At 30.6% G+C, this 25765-nt stretch overlaps 1 protein-coding gene across 1 annotated transcript; it reads left to right on the top strand.

Annotated features, from left to right (window-relative positions):
- Window positions 1-11203: 11203 nt before the first annotated feature.
- On the top strand, window positions 11204-16399 carry LOC118046186 (protein ALTERED PHOSPHATE STARVATION RESPONSE 1). The gene is made up of 4 exons (XM_035054978.2): window positions 11204-12259; window positions 12491-12666; window positions 13560-13783; window positions 15425-16399. Exons 1-4 carry the CDS (start codon window positions 11374-11376, stop codon window positions 16200-16202), a joined length of 2064 nt encoding a protein of 687 aa, XP_034910869.1. The 5' UTR covers window positions 11204-11373; the 3' UTR covers window positions 16203-16399.
- The last annotated feature ends 9366 nt before the right edge of the window (window positions 16400-25765 follow it).

Below are 25765 nucleotides of genomic sequence, written 5' to 3'. Positions count from 1 at the left end.
AAAAAAAAGACAATATGGTGGCCGGATAAACAAGGGTAACATTTTTTTTTCAACTCATTTTCACCTAAAAATATCTTGCCAAATCATATAATAACCCTAAAATTATCTAAAAAATAATTGATTGAGAAATCTCTAAACCAAGCTCGATCTTCATTCTTATGAATGTTTAAGGAAAACAATCATCACTATCAAACTTTCATTATCGAATATAACTTAATGACAACAAGAACAACAAGTTTCTTTGCCAAAAGAGGCCTAACCAACCTTTTCTCTTTCCTTAGCTTTTTAAGATGACTTTCTTTCTCTTCTCTTAAAGCTATGAACTAAAAAATAAATAAAATAAATTTTTGAATAACAATAAAAAATTATCATAAATTTGGTGTCAAACATGTAATTTCTCCATATTTTACTTTTCATCACTTATTCTTTTAATTTTGTGTTTTGATGATAAACTGGAGCCTAGTTCTATTTAAGTAGGCTATTAAAGGGTTAAACTAAAAGGGGAAAAAAGTTCAAAAATGAAAAAAATCAAGTGATTATTAGCATGCCATTTAGTTGATTTGTTAATATATACCAATAACTTTTCTCTTTGTGTCTTTTTATAACCTGCACCTATGGTTTTATTGTTTCTTTCATGGTATTCCTTGTTTTTTGATAAAGTTATTAAAAAATTCAGAATGGATATGGGCTTTCTATGGTTGCCTATAAGGCCAATGACTAACCTGTAAAACAAGTTTTTTATCAGAATACAAGATTTTATAATGCTTAAGTTATTAAATATAGAAGGGGTGGAATGTGTGTTTAAAATAGAGTATGTGGTAAGAGAATGTTTGGAGTTAGGAGAGTAATGTATGATGTAGGCTTAAGAGAGCCTCATTTCTTCCCTAGTGACCTATGATATTTATAGATACCAAAGGTCGCATAAGCTTACTTTATGGAGCGGGAAAATTATTGGGAATATATGCTTTCTTATATAGTTATTTCATTGGTTAGTGTGCCATATTTTTCATTGGTTGATAGGTTTGTGCTTGAGAGAAAAATATTGGTGAAAAGGATGTCCAAACTAGAAAAGTTGATGCAAAGTTAGGCTTAGATATAATCATTGTTGGAAAGAGTGGCCAAGCTAGAAAAATTAGTTCAAAGTCAGGCTTGGAAATGACTATTGATGGAAAGTTGGACTTGAAAAAGGTTGTTTATTGGCAAGAAAGGGTGATCAAGGTGTAGGGTTTGGTTTGGACATGATTGAAGAGGGTTTAGTTAGGTTTGGATTTTCTCATATCCTTCTTTCTTTTCTATATTTAGTTAGGTTTGGCTAGGAGAAAGTCTAATTGGGCTTGAGAGCGTTAGGTTGGTCTAGCCTTTCCCCTTTTCTCTTTTTATTCTCTACCTTCGATTGGGTTTAAGTTAATGGTTGGTTAAGCCCAGGCTAGAGATGATTAGGTTGAGTTTGGCTCGGAGACTAATCAACTTATATTAAGTGTATGGTATAGATTGGGTTAAGTTTAGTCAAAGATTGGGTTGTCCAACCCACTTTTTTTTTTCTTTCCTTATTTTTACCAAAGATTTGATTGGTTGACTAGATGTTAGGTAGCTTGATTAAACATTAGGTTGATTGACCAGCTTTTGATTTAGATAGGTTTGGTTGATGACCAAATAATGAGTTGTTTGATTGAATGTTAGGTTGGTTAAATTGAAGGTGAGGTTGATTTTTTCAGGTGCCCCATCATTCTTTAAATAATTGATAAACAAATTAAAATGATGTTATGATAAATTACATGATATTTAAGTTAAACATTATACTTGCTTCTCTTGTCTTCTCTTTCAATGCAATTAGTGATCTTTGATATGTTCTTCAATTATATCCAAATTGTTTGTAATTATTGCATTTGACAATCTTGACCTCCTTGCTTGATTTAGACCTATGTGGCCCTCTCCTTACTTTCAAATCTTATTCTTTATAGATTTATCAGAAGCCTCTTTAAAATAAAGGATTAGACATTCATAAAATCATCGTCGATATCCTTCATTGTATCTAAGTTTGAGATAAGGTGTATTGAACTTATAAATTAAAAAAAAAAAAAAAGAAGCTAAAAGCTATGAGTAAAGCATTTTGGCTTGTAAGGTAAACATTGTGGTTTCACATAATGTTTTGGTTTTTTATTCTTTTTTTTCTTCTTCTATCATTCATTTTTTTCCTTCAATTTCATCCTTTAATTTGTGTTTTTTAGATTTGAAGTTGATAATTTGTTTTGATTCTCCTTTTATATGCTTATCACAGTCTTGAAAAAATCTTAGTATTGGGTTAGTGCTTGATTTTATATATAAAAAAAAATCAAATTTATTGTTTGTAAGAAATTGAAAATAAGAGAACAAAATTGGAACAAATAAATAATGTTAGGCCTTTATTCTTAAGAAAAATATGGTGTTAATTTTGGCCCTCTCTCTTTTCTTTTTTTTTCTTTTTTTCTTTTCATCAAATTTTGCTCTTTTCATTTTGATCCTTCATTTTTTTTATTGTTTGGGGTTTAGGGTTGATAATTTGTTTCAATCTACTTCTTACATAATTACCTCAATCTAAAAAAACTTCACACCATAGGGTTAGTGTTCCTTTATGAAAAAGAGTCCAATTTTTTTGTTTGAGAAAAAACTTAAACAATAAAAGTTAGCTAACCAAAATTTAAACAAAGAGAAATTATAAGGCCTATATAATTTTATTGTCTTTTCGCCTTATTTTGCCTTTGGGATTTTGTCAAATTTATTTTTGACCCATTTATTTTGTAAATTAAATAGCTTTATCTAAAACTTTATTTTGTTAATATTTTAGTTCACAGGTTTAAGAGAGGAGAAATAAAGACTTACCAAATTATAGTGAAGGAAAGATAAAATGGATAAATGCCATTTTTTAGCGATGAAATTCATCATTTTTTGTTGCAATGAGTTTCATTTGATGAGGTGAATTCCATTTAAATCTTATGTTGTTGGGGAAAAAAAAAAAGGTCTAGCCTTAAGAATGTTTTTGGATTCGGGTTGATTTTTTAGTTTTTAACATATTAAATGCTAATTTAATACTAGAAATGGATTTTTTAAGATTCATATGTTTTTTTCTTATGTGTTTTTGGTAGAAAAAAAATGTCAAATTAGAATTTTTATACCAAGGAGTTAGCTGCTTGACTTTCTAGCCACCATAAATGGCTGGGTATAAAACAGCAAGCGACATATCGCTAGTCATGTTGCCTACTCTTTTTTTTATTATTTAAAAGAAAGGGTATATAAAATTTCATTTACCTCTTAAAAAAAGAAAGCTCAGACACATGGGTAACCCCAAGCTAGCGCTTCAGCTTTTTTTAAGGCCTAAACGTGTTTGTGCCAACTTGGCCCACGTACTTGATTTTTATTTTTTAATTTTATCATTCATTGTTGGGTTCTTATTTATTTTTCTTACTTATTTTTCTTTCTAATTGCATCCTCCAAAATTTAGTTATTTTTTAATTGGGCTTTATGATTTGTTTAGTTTGCTTTTTATAGGTTTATCACAGTCTCAAATAAATATCATAACACTTAGTTGGTGCTCAATTTTACAAATTTCTATTTGTTGTCACATAATTAAATAAAAAATAGGTTTATTAAATCAGTGAAGTCCATGACCCGAACCACAACTTTGGTAGGTTAACTTGGGTTAATTGTGAACTGAGCTTTATAATTTATTTTGGTTTTCTTTAAATGAGGTTATTGCAATCTTAAATAAACATCCCAATATTGAATTGATACTTTATGTTGTGAGCATATTGATTTATTGTTTAATAATTTTTTTAATCAAGTTTTCAAAAGAGAGTTTTTAGTGAGATCCATGCAAAATTGTGATGCATGTTAATTAACCAAACACTTTTTAAATCTCTAGTTGAGGTGAAATGTAAACCACAACACATCGCATTACAGAAACAAACAAAGTCTTAACTTCTCCCCTTAACCTATTTTTTATACGGAGTTTAATGGAATTTATCCATTGTGTCTTGCTATTATATATAAAAAAGAGATGAATAATAGCTAGAGATAGTTTTTAGATATTCTTTGCTAATATATAATTGATGGTCATAATAAGTTGTGTATTATATCACATAAATATATGGTTATTAAAAATGCCATAACATAGATATTTCTTGAGCCTATTAGGTATCATTGATATGGTTTGTGACACTTTACAAGTAACTTTAATACCATATTAAAAAATGTTACCTTGAAAACTATGTTGTATATGATGGGCATAAATCCTTCAAAATGGGAGTTTGATATTTTATATGATGATTTGATTGAGACGGATAACGTGATTAGAGCATGGTTAAAAGTTGAATTTAGAAAGAAATAAACACTCTTGTGTGATTTTAATGGTCGTCATGATGACAATATGATAACCAATTTATCAGAGATTTTTAATAATATATTGAAAAGTGTTTATGACTTACTTGTAACAACTATATTGCATATAATGTTTTTAAGGTGTAATACATATTTTATTGAGCAAAGAGTCATTATTAAAGAAGTTCTAAGTCGTGATGTATTGTGACCTCCAGTTATCCTATTTGAATTACTTGTTGAAGTGACAATATCCATAACATACATGGCAAGTCTATTTTATTTTTCGAAAGGGTTATTTCAATATGAGACACCACTAATAGCTAGTGTTACAAGAAAGGTTCAAGAAAAGATTAATATTAATGAACCAATTATGAATCAACTTTTACTTGTGATAAATGATAATTATATTATATTCAAATCTCATTACATGTTGCACTTTATGAAATGTTGACTATGTGCAATTGTTTGATCATTGCTTCTCCAATGAGTTGTATAAAAATGCATATACTCTTTATTTTTAACCCTCACCTGATTTTCCATTATAGCTTGCATATATTGGTCCAAATATATATGAATGTCCAATTAGATAGAGAATAAAAAAAAGGGTCAAAAGAAATCTTATTAGTTGTATAATGAGATGGATGATAGAAATTAACACTCACAAAATAAATATGGTATATGCAATTAAAGATGTCATAATTGGAATACATATCAAGTTGGACAATGTATGTTAATTACTGAATTTGTTTCAAAATATTAACATAAATTATTGTTTTACATTCAACTAATGTAATGTTTGATTGTATTGCAATGCTAACATCTTGTTTTGACAAGACCTTAAGACAAATATGGTTTGAAATAGAGGATGTTTAATAACTTTTAATAGTGCTGATAGATATAACCACTTAGTTGTTGACACGACCAAAAGATTGATGTCTTCTCCCAAATGCAGGAGTGTCGAAGTAATAAATAACCCGGCAAGACTAGGGTCGAACGACAGAGAGGTTAATTTTATAAATTATAAATAACAAGACGACGACGACAACAACAACAACAACAACAACAATAATAATATTCAGTACGTGACGTTGTTATACCTGAGAATGATCTAAAAGATCAGGTCACAGGTTTCCAGCCTATATACTGAATTTATGAAAAGATCAAAGAGATATATTATATAATATAAACAGAATGTAAATAATAATAATAATAATAATAATAATAATAATATTAATAATAGTATAATAATAATAATAATAATAATAATAATAGTAGTAGTAGTAGTAGTAGTAGTAGTAGTAGTAGTAGTAAGTAGTAATAATAATAATAATAATAAAAGAAGAAGATGAAGAAATTAATAAGAACTTTGAGATGGAAGATTAATGTAAGGATTAAACAATGATAAAAACAAATGTCAAGGTTAGAGAAACCACTAATGGTATTTCAAACAAGTATAATATAAACTCTTATTATTCAACTGAAAACCACACACAAATAAGGTTCCAATAGGATGATTTCTCATTAATAGCTTATTATAAATTATTAACATGATCATATTAATTATCTTATTTACATAACACTAAATTTTTAAATATAGCCAGGAATTCATGATGTTAACTGATGTTAACAACAAATCAAGTTCCTTTCATAGCCCAGGTGTAGGTAATATCATACGGTTGGGCTATGAGAGTGCCAAGCATTTGTTGTACCACGTATTATACAACACAAATCTAGATTAACCATTTAACAAGCAAGGTATTAAGAATTAGTAAGATAAAAAGATAAGACATGTTAATATTAAACATTAAGGTCCATGTTGAGTTTACACCATACTTGTTCTTACACCATTAGTGTAACCTTTTCACCTTGACATAATAAACTTAGTTAAACATAATGAAGAAGAGAAACATAAATAAACAAAACAAGAACATAAATAAGATACAAGTTAACTAAGTAAAGGAAAGGAAATGAAAAGCATAAACAAGATATTAATGAAAGCAAAACTTAAAAATTAAAAAAAAATATAAAAAGAGAAATAAAGAGCATGAACTTGATCTGAACAACCAAGCCCCTAAATACATGGTAAATGCTTCTTTTTATAGGCCAAAATTCGGAATTATTGATTTGATGACTAATTGTTGAGTGGGTGGCCAACTTTTGACTTTATGAAAATCTTTATCTTCTTGTCTAAATAAAACGAAAATGATAGCATCAGAACTGGGTCCACTTGAAAACATTAAAATTGTAGGAAATTGACTTAGCTTTCCATGGAAAAAAAAAATAGAGGTGATTTGGACTTCTATAACTCCAGATATGGGCCAAACACTGAACAATATTCGGGCTGCAGGACAGATTCAGACTTCTCCGTTGTTGCTATAATTTGGACTTGCAAACGGCCTTCTTAGATCTTGATGAAAACATGAAAGTTGTAGGCCTATGTCTTACTGAATTTGTGTAAAAATTTGAGATTATTTGGACAACTAGAACTCGAGATATGACCCAATTACCGAACAGTTTTTCCAGTTTGGACTCCACCAACATCTCTTTTCTAAGCTTCACCCTCTCTTTATCTTCACAAATTTCAGTAGTTGAATTCATCAATCAATTCTTTGATTTATGTGATATGCCTGCATTTAAGATGAACATTTACTATATATTAAGGTATCTTATAGTATTAGACTTGTTATTATAAAAAAATGTTTTAGTTAAGGAGTTATTGATACTTTAAGTGCAAAATAATGATATAAAGCCTTGATAAATATGCACTTTTAAGTACTAATCAGTTGTACAACTAGGTCCATATGATATTTTGATTTTATACGTGTAGAACCAATATTTTTTTAAGGATTCCTGGAATGAAAAAGGTTAACTAATTAGACTTGAACGGAAAAATAATTATTTTACACTACTTTAATTATATAAACAATTATGTATAAATTTCTTAATTTTCAATGCAATGATCTTGTGAAACCTCGTCAACATGTAGTTATGAAGTTTCATGAGTATGTTTACCTTTTTGTTATTGATGTTATTTTTTATAAGACCATCTAACTATATGGCATTCATATTGATTATGAAATGATTATAATTTTAGTTAGACATTGGAGGCCTAAGACCTATACATTCCATATACGTGTTAATGAGATGACACCCATACCATAAAACATCTCCCTTTTAATTGGCCTCCTGATAAATGATGCTATAGAGATAGGACATGGGGGTGTGGTTAATAGAGATGATATATTTTGTCGTCTATGAAGACACATGCATTTAACTAGTTCTTATAAAGATAACTGCATCAAACTGACATGATTGGAGATTAATTTTAAGACACCGCAGTGCAGGAGATAAATGATCAATTGGTTATGTATGCTTAAGTATATATATATATAATGCATATGTTTAAGGGCCTCATTTCCACCAGTACCACAAGCAATGTAGTGTAATTACTCTTCCTAACACTGCTTGATTACTTTTAGGTCATTCCTAACTATAGTTAAAGGGCCATGCTTGCATACCTATATCAACAACTATGTAAAATATGTATAGGAGAAAAATAGTTGGGTGTCCATTATTTCTCTAGGTATAATTATTTTTTTTAATATTTTCCAGTAAATGATTTGTTTTATTTGTGATAATTAATGTCATTTTAAAAATAACTTAAAGCTTTAAATGTAAATTAATATAGCTTTGGTCGTGGGAGCATCTCCATATTTGATGTCTAAAAAGTTGGGGTAATAACATGTTCAAAGCCGACACCTATAAAAAACTCTATACATCTAAGTAACAATAAAATCTAATAAGTCTTGAAAAAAGTTATTCATATAAATTAAATACAAAAAAATATATTAAGTTTGTGGCTTATCATGTTGGATGGTGTTGCGATGTTGTAGTCATATATAAGATTAAACAAATAAGATATCATAGAACAAACAAGGGGTCGATCTCACGAAGAAGATTTAGTTAAAGTATTCATGCTAAATGATTCAAAGTTGGGGGGGGGGTTCGAGATTATCTAAGCTATGCTAGGGTAAACAAAATAAAGCAATCAAATAAAATTAAATAAACTAAAACTTATTACGAGAAAAATCTTAGTCTCAAGTAAAACATCCACTAACGAAAATCAAAACTGATCATTGAAACGATATGTCAATTAATATTTTGAATATTTATCGTTTTTTAATATTAGTCAGTCAACCAGTCCAACCCTAACCATTAAACAACCACAATATCCACACTAATAATTTAATTCAATGGCAGCCTTAAGAACTAGAAATGGTGATAAATCTAGACAACATAATTGTTTACAGTGTATGTTCGATTTAATTGAATGTTTTCCCTAAGATTAACAATATAAATCCACCATATTTATTAAACTTAGTCACTTCACAAGTTAAATATCACAACTCTGGTTTCGATAAAAAAAACTTAGCAATAGATTGATTAGAATAATAACTAAAGTCCATCTAACAATCAAACTAAATAATCATACAAAATAAACATAGAAAAACATTTATACTCGTCATATATACTAAAATGAAAAGATAAAATAGATCTCATAGTTTTTGAAATCCGAAAGCTTCTATATCCTTTCAACCAAGAAAAATAACTTTGATTTGTTTGACTATCAAAAAACTAATAAAAAGAAAAAATGAAAACATAATTTCAGGTGCAGGAAAAAAAGTGAGTTTATTTCTTCTTCCTAGTTGCCACCCTTCTCTCCCTCTTTATCTAATGGAAAACCCTACTCCCCACATTCCTACTAAAGTATAAGAGTTCTTTTCAAAGTAGACAACCCATGTTTATGTAGTACAATGACTTTTTTCATAAAATCTTTAAGTTTTGACTTTAGACTTGGTGGAGTTAATTTGCCCAAATAAAGAACTTTTACATATGAAGAAATAATTATCATGTCAATTTGGATCTTTGTGAAGTAAGTTGAACTTATTTCTTCACAAAACCTGTATATTGACATAATTTATGGGTTGTCTTAGAAAAATCATATCTCTCTCCTATGAGTTCTTTTTATGCTTATATTTGGTAAGTTAATAGGTCTTTGAGTTAGGAATCCAAAAAAATTAAGTTTGCATCAAATAAACTTCTCTAACTCAAGATATTTAAGTTGGAATGACTGAAGGTCAAAACTAGTAGAATGTGAGACTTGTCTTTGAATGTTGTGATTTCCATGATATTTTTTCTTGCCATATATGTATAGAAATGTATGAATGTTAGCTTTCTAATTCCATTATAATCACTTCATTGTGATCTTTGCAACTCAAGTTCTGGAAAAAAAAATCGATCGAAAGTTAAATCGTCAATATTCGACACAGGTTGGAACATTGTTTGAATTTTATCTCCAAATTATTCCTTTTTGGATCTTACATCCAAAATTACCTTCAAAACATAAAACAAAAAATATCAAGGCATCTTATACATAAAACATAGGAAAAAAAACGGTAAATGTGGGTAAAGCTATCGAATAATATAATTGCGTCAAATAGTGTGATGCAAGCCATTTTACTTTGAATACCACTCACATCCATCATTTCTACTGAGATGAGTTAGATGCACAACAACCTCATCAGGTATGAGTTATATATTTTTTTTATTTGGACTTTATTTTTTTCTAGTTTCGAATTATTTTCTAATATATGTCTTTCATGTCTTAATAGGTTATATGAACACAATATACCAAGAGTTTGATATTATTGACTGAACTTGTATGCTAGGGGGAGATGACTTGTGGTTAGCAAAGGTCTTGCTACATTGTTTTAACATAATTGAGATGCATTGTCTTGATTGGGTAATGTGATAGTTTAACCTATCTTAACACATCCAAAAATATATTGATACTAGTGAGGAGTTACATACTATCATATTTCTTTTATATAATGTTTATTAAATATTGTTAATGTTATTATAGATGATTGATGAGTGCTAATTATTTTTTAAATTTATTTATTAGATTCATTATTACTACGGGAAGAAAATTTGAAGAGCAACAACCACTATTTATGGAGGCATTGATGAGATGATATGTGTCTTGACTAGCAATAATACACTTTAATTTGTATTATGGTGGACTTTAAGAGGTAGGAGAGGTTAGAATCTCAAAATAATTCTTTTGAAAATATATCAAAATTATTTTTTATATTTTAAATTTTAGTTTTAATATTAGTAAATTAAAATAATCTAAAAAAATAATAAAACGATAGTTCAGCCGCAATTCAAGACAGGAGCTAAACAAGGATACCTAAAGTGATGTGACTTTCTTCCTTACATGACTAGAAGCTACCATGACTCTACGGTTAAAAAAAAGAAAAGAAAAAGTGCTTTGCTTGTACCTGCCAGCTCATTCCATCTCGACAAATCCTCCCTATTGGAGGAAAGGAAAAAAAAAAAAAAAAAAAGAAAGGAAAAGAAAAGGATCCACAGTATGAGTCACAGGTGGCAGATTAGACTTGCCTTGTCTATTAAGATACAGAAAGATGCAACTCGACTTGTTTCTGCATGCACACGCCTCTTTTCACTTCCTCCTTTCCTTTTACAGTTACAGTCTTACTGATGTGGATCTTTCCTCCAGGATGCTTCCACTTATTTATTAATTTGCTCGTTTTTTTTATTCGTATTTTTAAGAGTTTTTAAATTCTTTTATTTTACTTATTTCTTTTCATGGTTTTAGATTGCTTTAATATACCATGATAAAAATAAATTTTACAAAATAAAAATATATTATTTTAATATATTTCTAAATAATTATTATTAAATTTATTTTTAAATATTTTTAATATAATAATTTGAAAAAAAATCTAGAAAATATTATTAAATAAAAAATATTTTTAAAAGTAAGTTCTCCACCAATTCCTAACTTGCTATTAAGTTTAACCCCCAGCAGCGATGACCGCCGAATCACACTTTTCTCTGCTTCTGAAACTACATCACCTCCCTCAGGTAGCCAGGCTCCGACGACTCTGCTCTTGGTTAGGTAAAGTTCAATTGCAGATAAAAAAAAAATAAAGAATGGGATGTAACCAATCGAAGATAGAGAATGAAGAAGCGGTATCAAGATGCAAAGATCGAAGGCACTTCATGAAAGAAGCTGTCTCCAACCGCAACGCGTTCGCCGCCGCGCACTCTTCCTACGCCATGTCCTTAAAGAACACCGGCGCCGCCCTCAACGATTATGCCCAGGGCGAAATCCACCCTCTCTCCTCCTCCGCCGCCACTGCCGCACCTCCTCCTCCGCCTCCTTCCTCTGTCCTTCCTCCGCCGCCCCCCAATAACATGGATTTCCAGACTTTACAGCGGTCGACGAGCATGCCGGAGATGAAGATTCAGAAACCCGAGATGAATAAGCCGGTGGAGACGATACACGAAGAGGAAGAGATGGAATATAAAGCTCATGATAATGAGAGGTTAGTGAGAAAGAGAAGTAGTACTGGTAGTAACAGAGGCAGTACTGGTAGTAACAGAGGAAGTTCTGTACAAGAAAACCACCATCAACAGCAACAGTCCCAAGATTATTGGGATGATTTCTTTCCACCCATGGATAGCTTTCCGGGATCGAGTTTGGCGGGACCGCCAGAGATGGAGGAAGAGGTGGGGATAAATAAAGAGCAGGTGCAGAGGAAAGTGTATGAGAAAAAGGTGGATCCGCCACCGATGGTGGTGGAGGAGAAGATGGAGAAGGCCATGGAGGTTCCGGTTCCAGTGCCGGAGATGAGTGTGGGAAGGAAGATGGGAGGAGGGGAAGGAGGGAGGAGGGTTGTGAAAGGGATGAACTTTATGCAGATATTTGTGGACCTTGATGATCATTTTTTGAAGGCATCTGAGAGTGCCCATGAAGTTTCTAAGTTGCTGGAGGCCACGCGATTGCATTATCACTCAAATTTTGCGGACAATAGAGGTAATCGGACCTTGTTTGTTTCTGTGTGTTTTCTTTTCTACTGTCATTCATTGTTTCATAATTCTGATTGATTTTCATTTCTTGAATTGTTTATTTTGATGTAATTGCTTATCCCAATATCTATCTGCAGTGATAGTTTTTTAGAAAATGTTTTTGTAGTTGGATACTTTAGCTATGGGATGGTTCCATCATGTCTTGTCATTTTAAATAATCCTGTCCTGTATGTTATAGGGCATATTGATCACTCTGCAAGAGTGATGCGTGTTATTACATGGAATCGATCATTTAGAGGAGTTCCTGATCTTGATGGCGGGAAGGATGATTTCGACATAGAAGAGCATGAAACTCATGCAACAGTACTGGATAAGATGCTGGCATGGGAAAAGAAGCTTTTCGATGAAGTGAAGGTATGGTGCAATGTTTGCATTCTTTTCATTTTACATGAGACGGCTAATTGTGTGTTTCGGCCTGCCTGTCTTCTATTCAAATTCTTGAATTGGCCAATGATTCATGGTACTTCCTTCTGGTATTTTCGTATTTGGTTGCTTACGTTTATCCCATAGAAATATTTAAATCATTTGTTATTGTGCATGCATAGCCGTATTGAATCTGGATTACCTTATGGAGCTTAGTTAATCTCAATAGAATGGTGAAATTGTATGTTGTTTGGTCAACTGTATTACGTTTGCAGAATTAACATCTTTAAATTTTGGCTTTACAATATGTAGCACTTTGTAACTGTCATCAATGATGAAGTTGATGATAGCTTGGGGTTTTTTTTTACCTCGCTGTCAAATTAAGAAATCTGCTATCTATAATTTCTCAGAATCTCTATCTGAAGCAATGTTTTGATTGTTTCAAAAACTATAGTTTTCTAAGGAGTGAAAACTGATTGTTTTCTCTTTTTGTGGACTACCAATCTGCAGCTACTTCGTACTATGCTGTAGTTCTAGGAGCCCAACAAATTTGTCTGCCAACAACAGTAATTAATTAATACAATCATGCAATTTTTCCTTTATCATATGTTTGGCATTTTTGTCTGCCTACTTGTTTTGACCCCATTTATGTTGGCTGGAAGATACACACTGGTGGGTTAACTTCCATTGCCACATGAAACTGCATTTAGTTGCTATGAAGTGAAAACTTATTGTCAACATTAATTAAAGCTTAAACTCATTAGTTTTCTAGAGATAAGAGTTTTCCTGGAGGGGTTTGGCTAAGCTTGTTTAGTTTTCTGTTTTTTTGTCCTTCCATGGTTTAGGAGATGAATCTGACATGATGTTTGGCTGCGGCTTGATAGGCAGGTGAATTGATGAAGTACGAGTATCAAAGGAAGGTTAATTCGTTGAATAAGCAGAAGAAAAGAGGTACAAACACTGAATCACTAGAGAAATTAAAGGCTGCTGTAAGCCATCTGCATACAAGATACATTGTAGACATGCAATCAATGGATTCAACGGTTTCAGAGATAAACCAATTACGTGATGAACAACTATATCCAAAACTTGTTGAGCTTGTTGACGAGTAAGTTTCTCTTTGGATTAGTGGAAAAATGAATATAAATGGTTAAAGTTGCTTGGTTTCTTCTTTGATAAGGTATAAATTTTTATGAGACAGAATCCTGATGTGTACATCAGATTTTATGTCCGCAATTGTTCTAATTTTGCTTTGAATAATTGGTGATAGAATGGAAATTAAAGACATACGAATGATAGTAACATAAACCTTATAAATGATGTTATGAGGCAAATCAAAATGCCAGGGGTTGCATAGAGTTGTATGATTAAGAATGTTTGGTTCTTTCACTTATAAGCTGGCTAATTAGGAGATATGCTGAAAATTATTTTGTAAAATTTTAGATGATTGTTACAGGACCATCATAGAACTTAGTGGCATCTTTGTCACCGTGCTTGGAAGGGCTTAAACTAGATTTGCGCACCATGATGGAAAGATATCACACACTCCTCAACTCCCCCCTCACCCTCTCTTTATGATATTCTTAGTCAAGGTTGCAGAAAGTTGCATAAAAGTTACAAGTAAGTGTGAAGGTTGTAGGAAATTGCTGTAAGTAACAGAGTTGGCAGAAAGTATAGAATGGGTAGATAAGTGGCAACAAATACAGTCTCCTGGATGTTCCTCACCACCAAAAAGTAAAGCACATGCATTTACTTGTTATGTCAACATGATCGTGCATGGCTTTGATGTTTTTGATTGAATCATGCACCAAATCATATTTTTTTTAAAAGGAGAATTTTGTAGCAAAGGGTGATTATTAATAGAAAAATGTCATGAAATGGTGGTTTTAGAATTGTTTTACAAAATACCAGAGAAGAGTATGAGATGTTAGTAGGGGCGACCATCTTTCAGATAACAGAGACATTATGTTTATATGTCATACTTCATATGAATGTCCTTGCTATTAATATCTTTAGGGATCAATCTACCATCTTTCAGATAACAGAGACATTATGCTTATATGTCATACTTCACATGAATGTCCTTGCTATTAATATCTTTAGGGATCAATCTACCATCAGAACCTATTGAGGGTAAAGCTGATAAAGTTACGAGAAAGTGATATTTGAAAAAAGTGAAAGAAAAGAGTATGGGGTCCTAAAGAAATTACATAAAATTTTCAGAGAATAGAAGAGAGTCAAAAGAAGGGGAATAATTGGCAAAATAATGGTGAAAATCTTTAAAATGTTGTTCAACCAAAAGTAACACAAAAGGTGAATTGATATCTTTTCCCATCATGTGAAATTGCTAGTTTAGATGGTTTTAGGGTTACTCATGTCATTGATGGTTTTTTGAGAAATGTGGTGAAGGTTGCAGTAAGTTTGCAAATCACCCAAGTTGCTGTAGAAATTGCAGTTTATTGCTAAAAGAAGTTGCGGAGTTTTTAATTTCTATAGACATTTTAATTTCAGTTGATTTCTGTTTCCCTTGTTTCCGCTTTTGCATCATTTAACATTGCTTTTTGAAGGCATGGAAAATTGAGTTGCATGCTTTTAACAAGCATTTTACTTGGAAAAAAAAAAAAAAAAAAAACTGATGTAGAAAAAGAAAAGGCAGTTTTGGCTTGAATCCTGGAGAATATTGACTGCAATTTCCACGTGAAATCTGTACTTTGTTTAAACCACACATTAACTGTTGTATGGATTTCAGGATGGCCACAATGTGGGATACCATGCGATCTCACCATGAGACCCAGTCTAAGATTGTAAATGCCCTAAGAGCTTTGGACATTTCACAATCTCCCAAGGAAACTAGTGAGCATCACCATGATCGTACCTTTCAGCTCTTTGTTGTTGTGCAAGGGTGGCAGTCACAATTTTGTAAACTTATAGATAATCAGAAAGGATACATAAGGGCCCTGAACAGCTGGCTAAAGCTGAACCTTATTCCTATAGAGAGCAGTTTGAAAGAAAAGGTTTCTTCTCCACCAAGGGTCCAGAACCCCCCCATCCAGTCACTTCTTATTGCCTGGCATGATTTTTTGGACAAACTCCCGGACGAGGTTGCAAGAACTGCTATAAATAATTTTGCCTCTGTAATTCATACCATCCTGCAGCATCAAGAAGAAGAGATGAAGTTGAAAGAGAAATGTGAGGAAACAAGAAAGGAACTATTCCAGAAGACTAGGAAATTTGAAGACTGGTACCATAAGTATATGCAGCAGAAAATGCCTGCTGAATTCGATCCTGAATTGACAGAAGACAAATCCGACAATGATGCTATTGCAGATAGACAGTTTGCTGTGGATGCAGTGAAAAAGCGCTTGGAAGAGGAGGAGGAAGCCTATAAGAAGCAGCGCCTTCAGGTGAGGGAGAAGTCTTTGGCAAGTCTTAGAATTCGCTTGCCAGAGCTCTTCAGAGCCATGCTTGACATTGCGCAAGCTTGTTCAGAAATGTATAGGAAATTGAGGTACATATCACAGGGCTGAAATCCAGGCTAAAAGTGTTTAGCAGGATATAGGATTTTGTACACTTTCTTGTATACCTTGCAAATGAATATCCAAAGAAAATATTGTATTTATAGACTGCTTGTATTATTTGCAGTATAATCAACATTGTACTGGAATTTTGGATTGAACAAGTCCCAAAAATCATGAATGTATTCATAAAATTTGTTGGGTTTCAACTTAAGGAGATGTCTTTACTTTATTTTCAGTTCATTACTGTTACGAATATGGATGACCTACATTTATGACGTTGACTAGCTAGCCTACAGTTGACCCAAGAAAATCTAGCTGCCAACATTGCAGGATAATGGAAATTGTCAAGTTGACGCATAAATAATACCATCATAACCTCGACTCAAATTATCCGTGAACTATTTATTGCTAAAATCTTATTTGGTCATTTGGTGGCTTAATGCAGCGTAGTTGTGCTTCAGATTGGGAATATTCAACTGGTGGAATTGTGTCCGTTGTCCTCAAATTATCAAGTAGTGCTTTCAGTTTGGTCAGCATTGTTTCTCCATTTTTTTAGTTTCTCTCTTCTTTGTCATTCTTCTGGGTTCTGTTAACTCTACGAACTTTTGTACGTCCTGATCACTGTGAAATGGATCTCGATGAAGTTGTAAATCTTCATTTTCGTACAAACCATCTTTGTATCAGTGGGTTTTCTCCTTTCTGGTTTCAAATTCAGCTAGAAAGATGAAGTTCCCATACCTATAAAGCCTTGAAACAGCTCAAGTTGAATTCTATAAACAAATAACACGTCTGTCAATACAACTTGGCGAGATACAGAGCAGTGAAACAGAAACTTGTCAACTATTAAGAATTTTCAAATTCCTTCAGGGCTTGCAGCAATTGCTTTTGCGAGGACTCTCTGATGAGGGAAGCTGCCCGGAGAAACAAAGTGGTTTTGCGTCCTGCTTTCTGTTTCGTTGTTCAGATTCACCCCTGCAGGCCTTGAAGGGTAAGCTCTTGCCAGTCTCTTTGCTTTAAATGGTATAAAAGAGACAGAACCTTTAGGAAATCTTAAACCAAAATGATCCCAAGACAAGCACAAAGGGAAATAAGAGAAAAACGTAGATTTCCCTTTGATGGATAAATATAGTTCATGCTCCTGCTGTATTGGATATGTATCCAAGGCATGATTATTGATGGAGAAAAATCCACTAATTCATGTCAGATATGATTACAATTATCTGCCTTTATTTTACCTGTCTAACGGGATCATAACTTTCTGACGTGATAAACAAATAAAACTAGCCAGTTCATAGAAAAGCTTGTTAATATTATGTGCAGTTTTTGCAGGTGTTTCCAGGAAGAACATCCCTTCTCTTGAGCTAATTGCTCACCATGCACCATGTAATTATAATAGAAAATGAAATACAAAAACAAAAGGACGAGCATATAAATTGTCTTCAGTACAAACAGCAAAAAATATGCATGGCCAATTTCTCACAACCCTACTACTCAAGAAGAAAGACTTGCAAGTCTTCAGTTTAGCATGCATGGCCTAATCGTCTTGGCGATTGTTGCTTCCATTTCAACATAAAATAGAGTTCTACTAGTTGATTTGCAGTGGGCTAAACCAGGGGCATAATTAAGGGGAGGCAAGCAGGGCGGTCCTGCAAAACATTTCATTTTTTTAATTTTTTTATTACTTAGTGCTTAAGTGTGGAAAGGTGAAATATTTTTTATTTTAAATAAATAAACCCTTTCAATAGTAATTTACTATTTCCTTATATACAAGAATTAAACTTATATTTGCTATTCTTTGAAGTTAAAACTCTTTATTTTATGCTATCTATTTGGGAAAAAAAAAACATGAATGATTTTTTTAATTAAATTGACTTTGTTGTGTTCTCTCTATAAAACTTTACCATAAAAGGTAAAAAATAGAAATAAAAATACAAATCTCAAGTGGAAAGGCCGAAGCATTTATCTTTCATCAAACCAAATAAGATAAGTGGTCATTAATAACCCAAACTTAAAATCTATTTTTGTTTTGTTTTTAGATGTTTGTTAAGATTTTGATGAGGTTTTTTCATAATTTTGTCATTTTTGCTTCTTTTTCTCCTAGATTTGCTAGTTTTACATTATTTGTTTTGAATTCTTGCTATAGTGAATGCTTTGGTTTTTTTTTTTCTAATTATTTGGGTATATTTTATGGGTTTGTATTGATTATGCTTGAATTTTTTTATGTTTTGTTTTTGGCATAGCCATAAAAATTACCATTTTTTTTTCTCATGGTATATGTTCTGATTTTAGATTGAATAATGAACGAAATAAGAAGAATTGATTCTTTTTTGAGAAAAACAAACCTAGTGAACCAACTCCAATGTGTAATGTTGAAGTTATGGTTAAGTAGCCCCAATATGCTTCAGTTTACAAAGAACTTGCATTGATTAGTCAACCTTTTACTAGAATCAACATATCTCATTTAATTAGAGATCCAAGCAATCGTCCTTAAATTTAAGAATACCTGGTTAATCAATAAGGTGAAATTCGAAGGGCATACATTAATTTGGAGCCATATCAACATTTAATGTCTGAATATCTGCTAACTGGTAAAAAACATTCTTGTCGATTTCAGTTTCATTGGTTCAAAAGTTATCAATGACTTGAATATTCAGAGAAAAATACTACATTTTGTTTCTCTTGCTATCTATTTCTAAGTAAGCCATATAAAAAGCCAAGATCAGACACATTTACAGTTAAATCAATTGTTGAAAGAAAGGTAATGATGGGGAACAATATGCTTTTTTTGACTCCTATGAAAAAGGTCCAAATTCAGCTCATAGATTTGATACTAAGTGCTTGAAAAATTTAAAAAAACTCAGTCATGTTATATTGAGAAGGTAGTCAAGAGGAAAATTACTCAAGAAATTATAAATAATCGATTGTGTATTAAAGCTTCAATAAATATTATTCGTTGGCTTACATTTCAAGCATGTGCTTTTAGAGGGCATGATAAACATCTAGAATAAAAAAAACCAAGGTAATTTTCTTGAAATGGTGGTTGAACTTTTAGCATCATACTAAGAACAAGTAGATGCTCTTGTTTATGATAATACTTCATAAAATGCTAAATTCACATCAAATTCAAAAAGAAATTTTGCATGTCTTTGCTAGAAATGTTCAGTCTTCAAATCTTCATGATTGGTGATGCAAGATCTCGAGATGAATCTAGAAGAGAGCACCCTTATTATCAATCTCAAGATTGCGAAACTAGATAAATATCTGATATTCACATTTTCTTTCAAAATTTGATTTTTATTGTTAATATTGTTAGTTCTTCTTGCAAGCGTAATAATAAATTACTGGCTTTTCAAGTAGCATTAAACGTTTAGTTGATATTGGTGAGATTGAAACTAGTAAAGGAGTTAATCAAGTAGGTGGTTTGTAACGACCTAGAGATAGAAGATGGAGTTTGCACTTCATATCAATTTGCAGTTTGATAAAAATATATGGGGAAACTAGCTTAGTTCTTGAAAACATTGCTTTAGATGGATCTACTTATTCTCAACGTGGTGATGCAACCTTTTCATTTAAGTTGCTATTGTCATTGGATTTTGCATTCATCTTACATGTAATGAAGAATGTTATGAGAATTATTGATGGGCTTTGTCAAGTCTTACAACAAAAATCTCAAGATATTTTAAACGCTATATATTTGGTGACAACCACACATACTTTAATTTAGAAGTTAAGAGATGATGGTTGAAAAACTCTTTTAAAAGAAGTGACATTATTTGTAAGTATCAAGACATTAGAGTTCCTGATATAGATGCTTGTTTTTCTATTACGGGACAATCTCGCTGTAAAAAAAATCAGTAACAATTGAATTCAACTTTTTCTATAGATCTACGTATGTAGGCGATCAAATTTGACCTCTCATCAAGAGAAGAACTTCGACACAAAATTCAATTTTTTGTTCATGGAATTTGGCCTCTCTACCACCAATTTCTAGCGACTCTCTAAAATATTCTAGAGATTGAAAAAAAAAAAATGTATTGGACTAAAATACCAAATCCTCATTATATAGGAATTAAAAATAAAACACGTTTGAAACCAAAATTTCTAAAAAGGTTCCTTATGAGTAGTTAAAAAGAAAAAAACTGCTGTTTGCTTCAATGTCAACCCCTCCCCTCATTTTTTTAGCTACAAAATAAAATTTTATTTTACTAAATCAAGCATTAACTTAATATTAAGATATTTTCTTGACACCATAAAAAATTGTAGTAGAGTAGTTGAAATAAATTATCATGCACAAATGTACAAATCCTAGCAGTTAATGCAATATGAAAGGATAAATACTTTTAAAAAAACTTAGTGACTAGAATGGATAATATTTAACAAATAATAAATAAGAAAAACACTATTTTAATTCATAATATTTTGCATCTTATTGTACAGTGTTTGTGGGAGCTCAATTAGAAATTTTTTTTAATGATTATTAAAGAATTCTAAAACGCGTAGGATTTTTACTATAGTAGCAAGTTTTTTTTTAGCAGTTTTTTTTTGTAACAGTTTTTTTTTTATATCAGGTTTTTTTTTTTCTTCTTCTTCTTCTTCTTTTTTTTTACATGCTTTTTGTTTCCTTTTTTTTTTTTAACCCAAAATTGACTTCTTCTTCTTCTTTTTTTTTTTTTTAAATTATCTTTGCTAATTTTTTTAAATATTGAGCTAGTTAAAATTTTAACTATGTAGTTTTTTCTTTAAAACATTGTGAATTGCTATAATATTCTCATACATTGTTTTTTTTTTCTTCTTTTTATGATTTATTTATTTTTTTTTTCCAAAATGGTCTTTGTAGATTTTTTTTATATCACGTTGGTTGAAAATTTAGTTTTGTATTTTTTTTTAAAATATGGATTCCTATAGTGTTTCCCCTACATAGTTTTTGTTTTGCTGCAGTGTTTCCCCACATATTTTTTTTTAAATTGAGCTGATTGAGAATTTAATTTTTTTTTTATTTATTTTTTTTCTTTAAAAAACTAGATTGCTACAGTGTTTCTCTACATGATTTTTTATTAAATAATTTTTTTTCAGAATTATCTTTGTCGATTTTATTTTTTTCTTATTAAGCTGATTGAGAATTTAGCTATGTAGTTATTTAAAACATTGTAAATTGCTACAGTGTTTTCCAGATGATTTTTGCCTTTCTATATTGTTTCTCCACATGTTTTTTTTATCGATGTTTTTTTTTCAAATATGTTTTTGTCAAATTTATTTTTTTCTTACTGAACCGATTGATAATTTAGCTTTTTTTTCTTAAAACATCATTGATTGCTACAGTGTTTTTCCATATGATTTGTTTTTGTTATGTTTTTTTTTTTAATTGTCTTTGTCGTTTTTATTGTTTTTAATATTGAGCTGGTTAAAAATTGTAACTGTAGATTTTCTTATGAAACACTATAGATTGTTATAGTGTTTCCCTGTATGTTTTTTTTTTCCTTTTTTTTATATATATTTGTCAAAATTATATTTGTTGATTTTTTTTTAATATTGAGCTGGTTGATAATTATAATTGTATATTTCCTCACAAAACACTATAGATTGCTATAGTATTTTCTTAAATGATTTTAATATTGAGTTGGTTGACAATCTAGCTTTAACTTTCCCCACATGTTTTTTTTTCCATTTTTTTATTATTTGTTTTTTGCTTTTGTTTCTTCCAAAATTGTCATCTTTCTTTTTTTATTTTTTTGTGTATTTTTTTTCATAATTGTTTTGTCGATTTTATTTTTTTAATATTGATCTGGTTGAGAATATAGCTTTGTAGTTTTTTTCTTTAAAATATTGTGGATGATAACAGTTTTTTTATATGATTTTTTTCACAAATTCACGGTAATGCATAAGTATGCCACAAACCCGCGGCATCGCGGGGGCATATCACGCCTTTTACAAATATATTTACTTATTAATATATTATATTATTATATTGTATTATATTATATTATATTATTTTATTTTATATAACTGTTTTTTTTTTCTTTTTACTTTTTTAATGAAAATTTTTTGTTTGATTTAGTTTGTTAATGTTAATTTTTTTTTATTTAGTTATCAGATAGATTTTCATGATACGGATCTCGACTTTAATGAGTTAACCTGATTTGACGAGTTATTTTTTTCATTTAGTTTAGTTTGTTAAAGTTAATTTTTTTCTATTTAATTATCAGACTTTCATACTTTCATGACACATATCTTGGGCTTGACAGATTAACTTTGTTTAATGGGTTAACTCAGTTAATTCTGGGTAAACCTGTCATTTTTTTCTATTTAGTTCTCAAACTTTCATGACGTGAATCTCAGGTTTTACGGGATAAGCTGGTTTAAAGGGTTAACACAATTAATTAATTTTTTTTCTTTTTCTTCATTAGTTTTTTCCTTCCTGTTGATTTTTTTTAATTAATATATTTAATTATCACACTTTTATGACATGACCTTATAACCAGACCCATATCCAATATTCTTGGGTTCGGTGTTGTAGCCAGACTCACTTAAACCTGGGTCATACAAGTTTAATTTTATTATTAATATTATAAATATTACTTTTAGATCAGACGTTGTAGCCAAACCCAAAATTCTTAGATATAGCTTTGAAAAAAAATTTAAAATTTTTAAATTTTAATTTTTTTAATATTTTTTATATAAAAAAAAAATGACCCGCATCGCGCGGTAATGCATATAGTAATTATAATGATGCGCTCTGGTCGAAGACAAAATTTTGCTATAAAGGTGAATGTACGACGAAGCACTTAACACCAAGGCTTCAAAATCTTTTGGATGATCATTGTAGACATACTTGAATAAATACTTGGGGAACACATTTCAATGTTGATATGAGCAGCTCTTGATTGTAAGCAACAACATTATTATTCTGATTCCATTCTTCGAAACATCAGAGCATCGGCCTTTACCAACCACAGGACCAGCATATCTAATTTGACTTCTTGTATCATGAGGTTGTGAAAAGAACAAAATATATTATATATTAAAATTTTATTTATTAGTTTATGTTTTAATTTGACTTATTATATTATGGGGTTGTTAAGGAATAATATGAATTATATGTTAAAATTTTATTTAATAGTTTAAAATTTTAAATTAAGGTAGTTTTTTGATATAATATTAGAGTTTTGATAATCAAGTAATCACGAGTTTAAATCTCATTATTATTATTTATTTGTTAAAAATCAAATATAAGATAGTGTGAATATGAGTAAGTTTCAAATCTAAAGGGTTGTTACTTGAAAAGATATATTAAAAAATAATATAAATTATATCTTGAGATTTTATCTAATAATTTAAATTTTTATGTTAAATTAGTTTTTTGAAAGAAGATGTCACAAGCTTCTTTTTTTTTTTTTTTTTTTTCATTTCTAAATTAGTATTATTAAAACTTGCTTGATATAACAAGTTATTCCTATGACCGGTTAATTGAAGATCTAAACTGGTTGAAGTTGATTCAATTAATTTGATTATTGTTAATTCAAGATTTAGAGTAGTTAGAAGTTGATAGTAGACTTTTTTAGTCTTTTTATAGGATATCTATCAACCTATATCAATCTGAAAACTAAGGTTTTTCTTGAGACTTTTATTATTAACGTTGGTTTAGTTTTAGAGCAAAACAACACCGAATAAACCTTCAAATCATAGCTTTTGCAAGGAATTTGATCCTTGACCCTAGCCCTGCCACAAATGGTTCGAGCTGCTCAAAATGTTAGATCGATTCGCCTCCTGTAAGTATAATTAGGGTATTGAGAATTGGCAAAATCGCAAATGCTGTTTAACAATATAGGAAGAACTTGAGTACTGAAACTCTCAGGTGCGTATTGAAATTCAAGAAATCGTGATTTCGAGACACTTCAAGGACATTCATGCAATCTACCAGTGGGGTAGCCAGTGAGGTATTAATTTATTATTAATCGTATTCAATCTACCAAAAACCCATAGTGTTAAGGGTTCGAAGTTTACTAATTGTTCTGACAAAATATTGTCCTCGCTGTTGCTTTCGCATTGGATTCGCCACGATCTGCTAGGTATCTTATACTGCTTGAATGCCCAGTGATGTTACTTTACTACTCCTGTTCACGCGTTAACCAGCTTGAGCAGCAAGTAATCATGTTATGAATTGTGCTATATAATGCTTTGCTTTTTACATCGGAAAAAAAGATCAAGTTGTGAAAAATACTTTTTTAATACGACACGGAATATATAATATAAGCTCGAATTGTAAAATTATAAAATTATAAGTAAAATATTTTAACTAAAATCGTAAAATTATAAAATCGCAAGTAAAATATTTTAACTAAAATCGTAAAATCACAAGTAAAATATTTTAACTAAATTGCAAGATCTAGTCAAGTAGTAAATAATAATACAATATAATAAAATAAAAATAAAATAAACAATACAAATATCCAAACACATTGAAATATATAATTCAAATACAAATTCATTTCTATTTTCATTGCACAGAGGTACAAGCCAATATCTTATCATTCATATCGTTAAAACAATATCAGATGTGTAGTAGTCTCTCTAAACCTTATTATCAATCAAATTATTCAAATCTAGTAGCAGATTAAATGGCCACCTGCCTCTATTGAAGAATAACCCTCATCACATCTAGACACATATAAATTTCTTAGGAACTAAGATGGAAAATATTACACTGGAATAAAGCATGCAACAAAAAATAACACTATACACATATCTGTATATATAAAAGCATGTATTCAATTATGCACGAGTTTTTCATTAGATATAAATACCTACTTCCACTTCAGGAGGCTGAAGATCAACTCCCCTAGAGCATGACAATTTTTTAAAACCACATGAAATCCTAATCTTACCACTTTTTCCTTGTCAATAAACAGAAAGTGAAGTAACAAATACATACCTTCATTATCACATAACTTGTTATTAACTTTAACATCAATCCCATCAAAAAACCTACAGAACCTTGTAATCTCGCATTATAAACTATAAAAGCTCCTATTTTTCCTGGTAACTTATCTACATTCACACTATAACTTATCTGCATTCACACTGATTGTTTTTCTGCAATTTAATGTTATCATTTTCTAATTGAAAAGATTTTCTCTCCCAAACAAACCTGATATCTGTTGAACATAAAGATTTACCTTGTAAAAAGTGTCGAAAACTACAGGCAGCCATAGAGATGTTGGAGGATGAAGATCTAACTGAGAAACCAGAAATACATGTCCCCTCCTCTCTGCTAAATTACATAACCTTGATTAAGAAGGTATATACTAATTAATTAGATAACCACGTGAGCTGAACTAGTTTCATATGAAATTGTATTTTATAATTAAATCTTTCATGCAAGATTTCTAAAAATTGCTGTTGAATATATGTGATTGCAGGGATGATCAAGGCTTTTGTACATAGAGTGCAAAAAGAGACAGATGATTTTGGATAAAATGAGAGAACTAGAAACGTCTACCAGCCAAAACCAATAATTTTGATCTACATGAACATGTTCTGTGCATTTTCCTTTCATGGAACATAACTTTCATATA

This window comes from Populus alba, chromosome 1, assembly GCF_005239225.2.
Source record: "Populus alba chromosome 1, ASM523922v2, whole genome shotgun sequence".
In the NCBI taxonomy this organism is placed as follows: domain Eukaryota; kingdom Viridiplantae; phylum Streptophyta; class Magnoliopsida; order Malpighiales; family Salicaceae; genus Populus; species Populus alba.
Note: the sequence above shows the minus strand (reverse complement) of the source record. Positions and strands in the feature narration are given on the sequence as shown.

Excerpts from the sequence above, each read along its gene's own strand:
- LOC118046186 (XM_035054978.2), top strand. The coding sequence starts at position 11,374 with ATGGGATGTAACCAATCGAAGATAGAGAATGAAGAAGCGGTATCAAGA. Across the intron at positions 12,667-13,559 it reads AGCTTTTCGATGAAGTGAAG|GCAGGTGAATTGATGAAGTA; the intron begins GTATGGTGCAAT and ends GCGGCTTGATAG. Across the intron at positions 13,784-15,424 it reads CTTGTTGAGCTTGTTGACGA|GATGGCCACAATGTGGGATA; the intron begins GTAAGTTTCTCT and ends TATGGATTTCAG.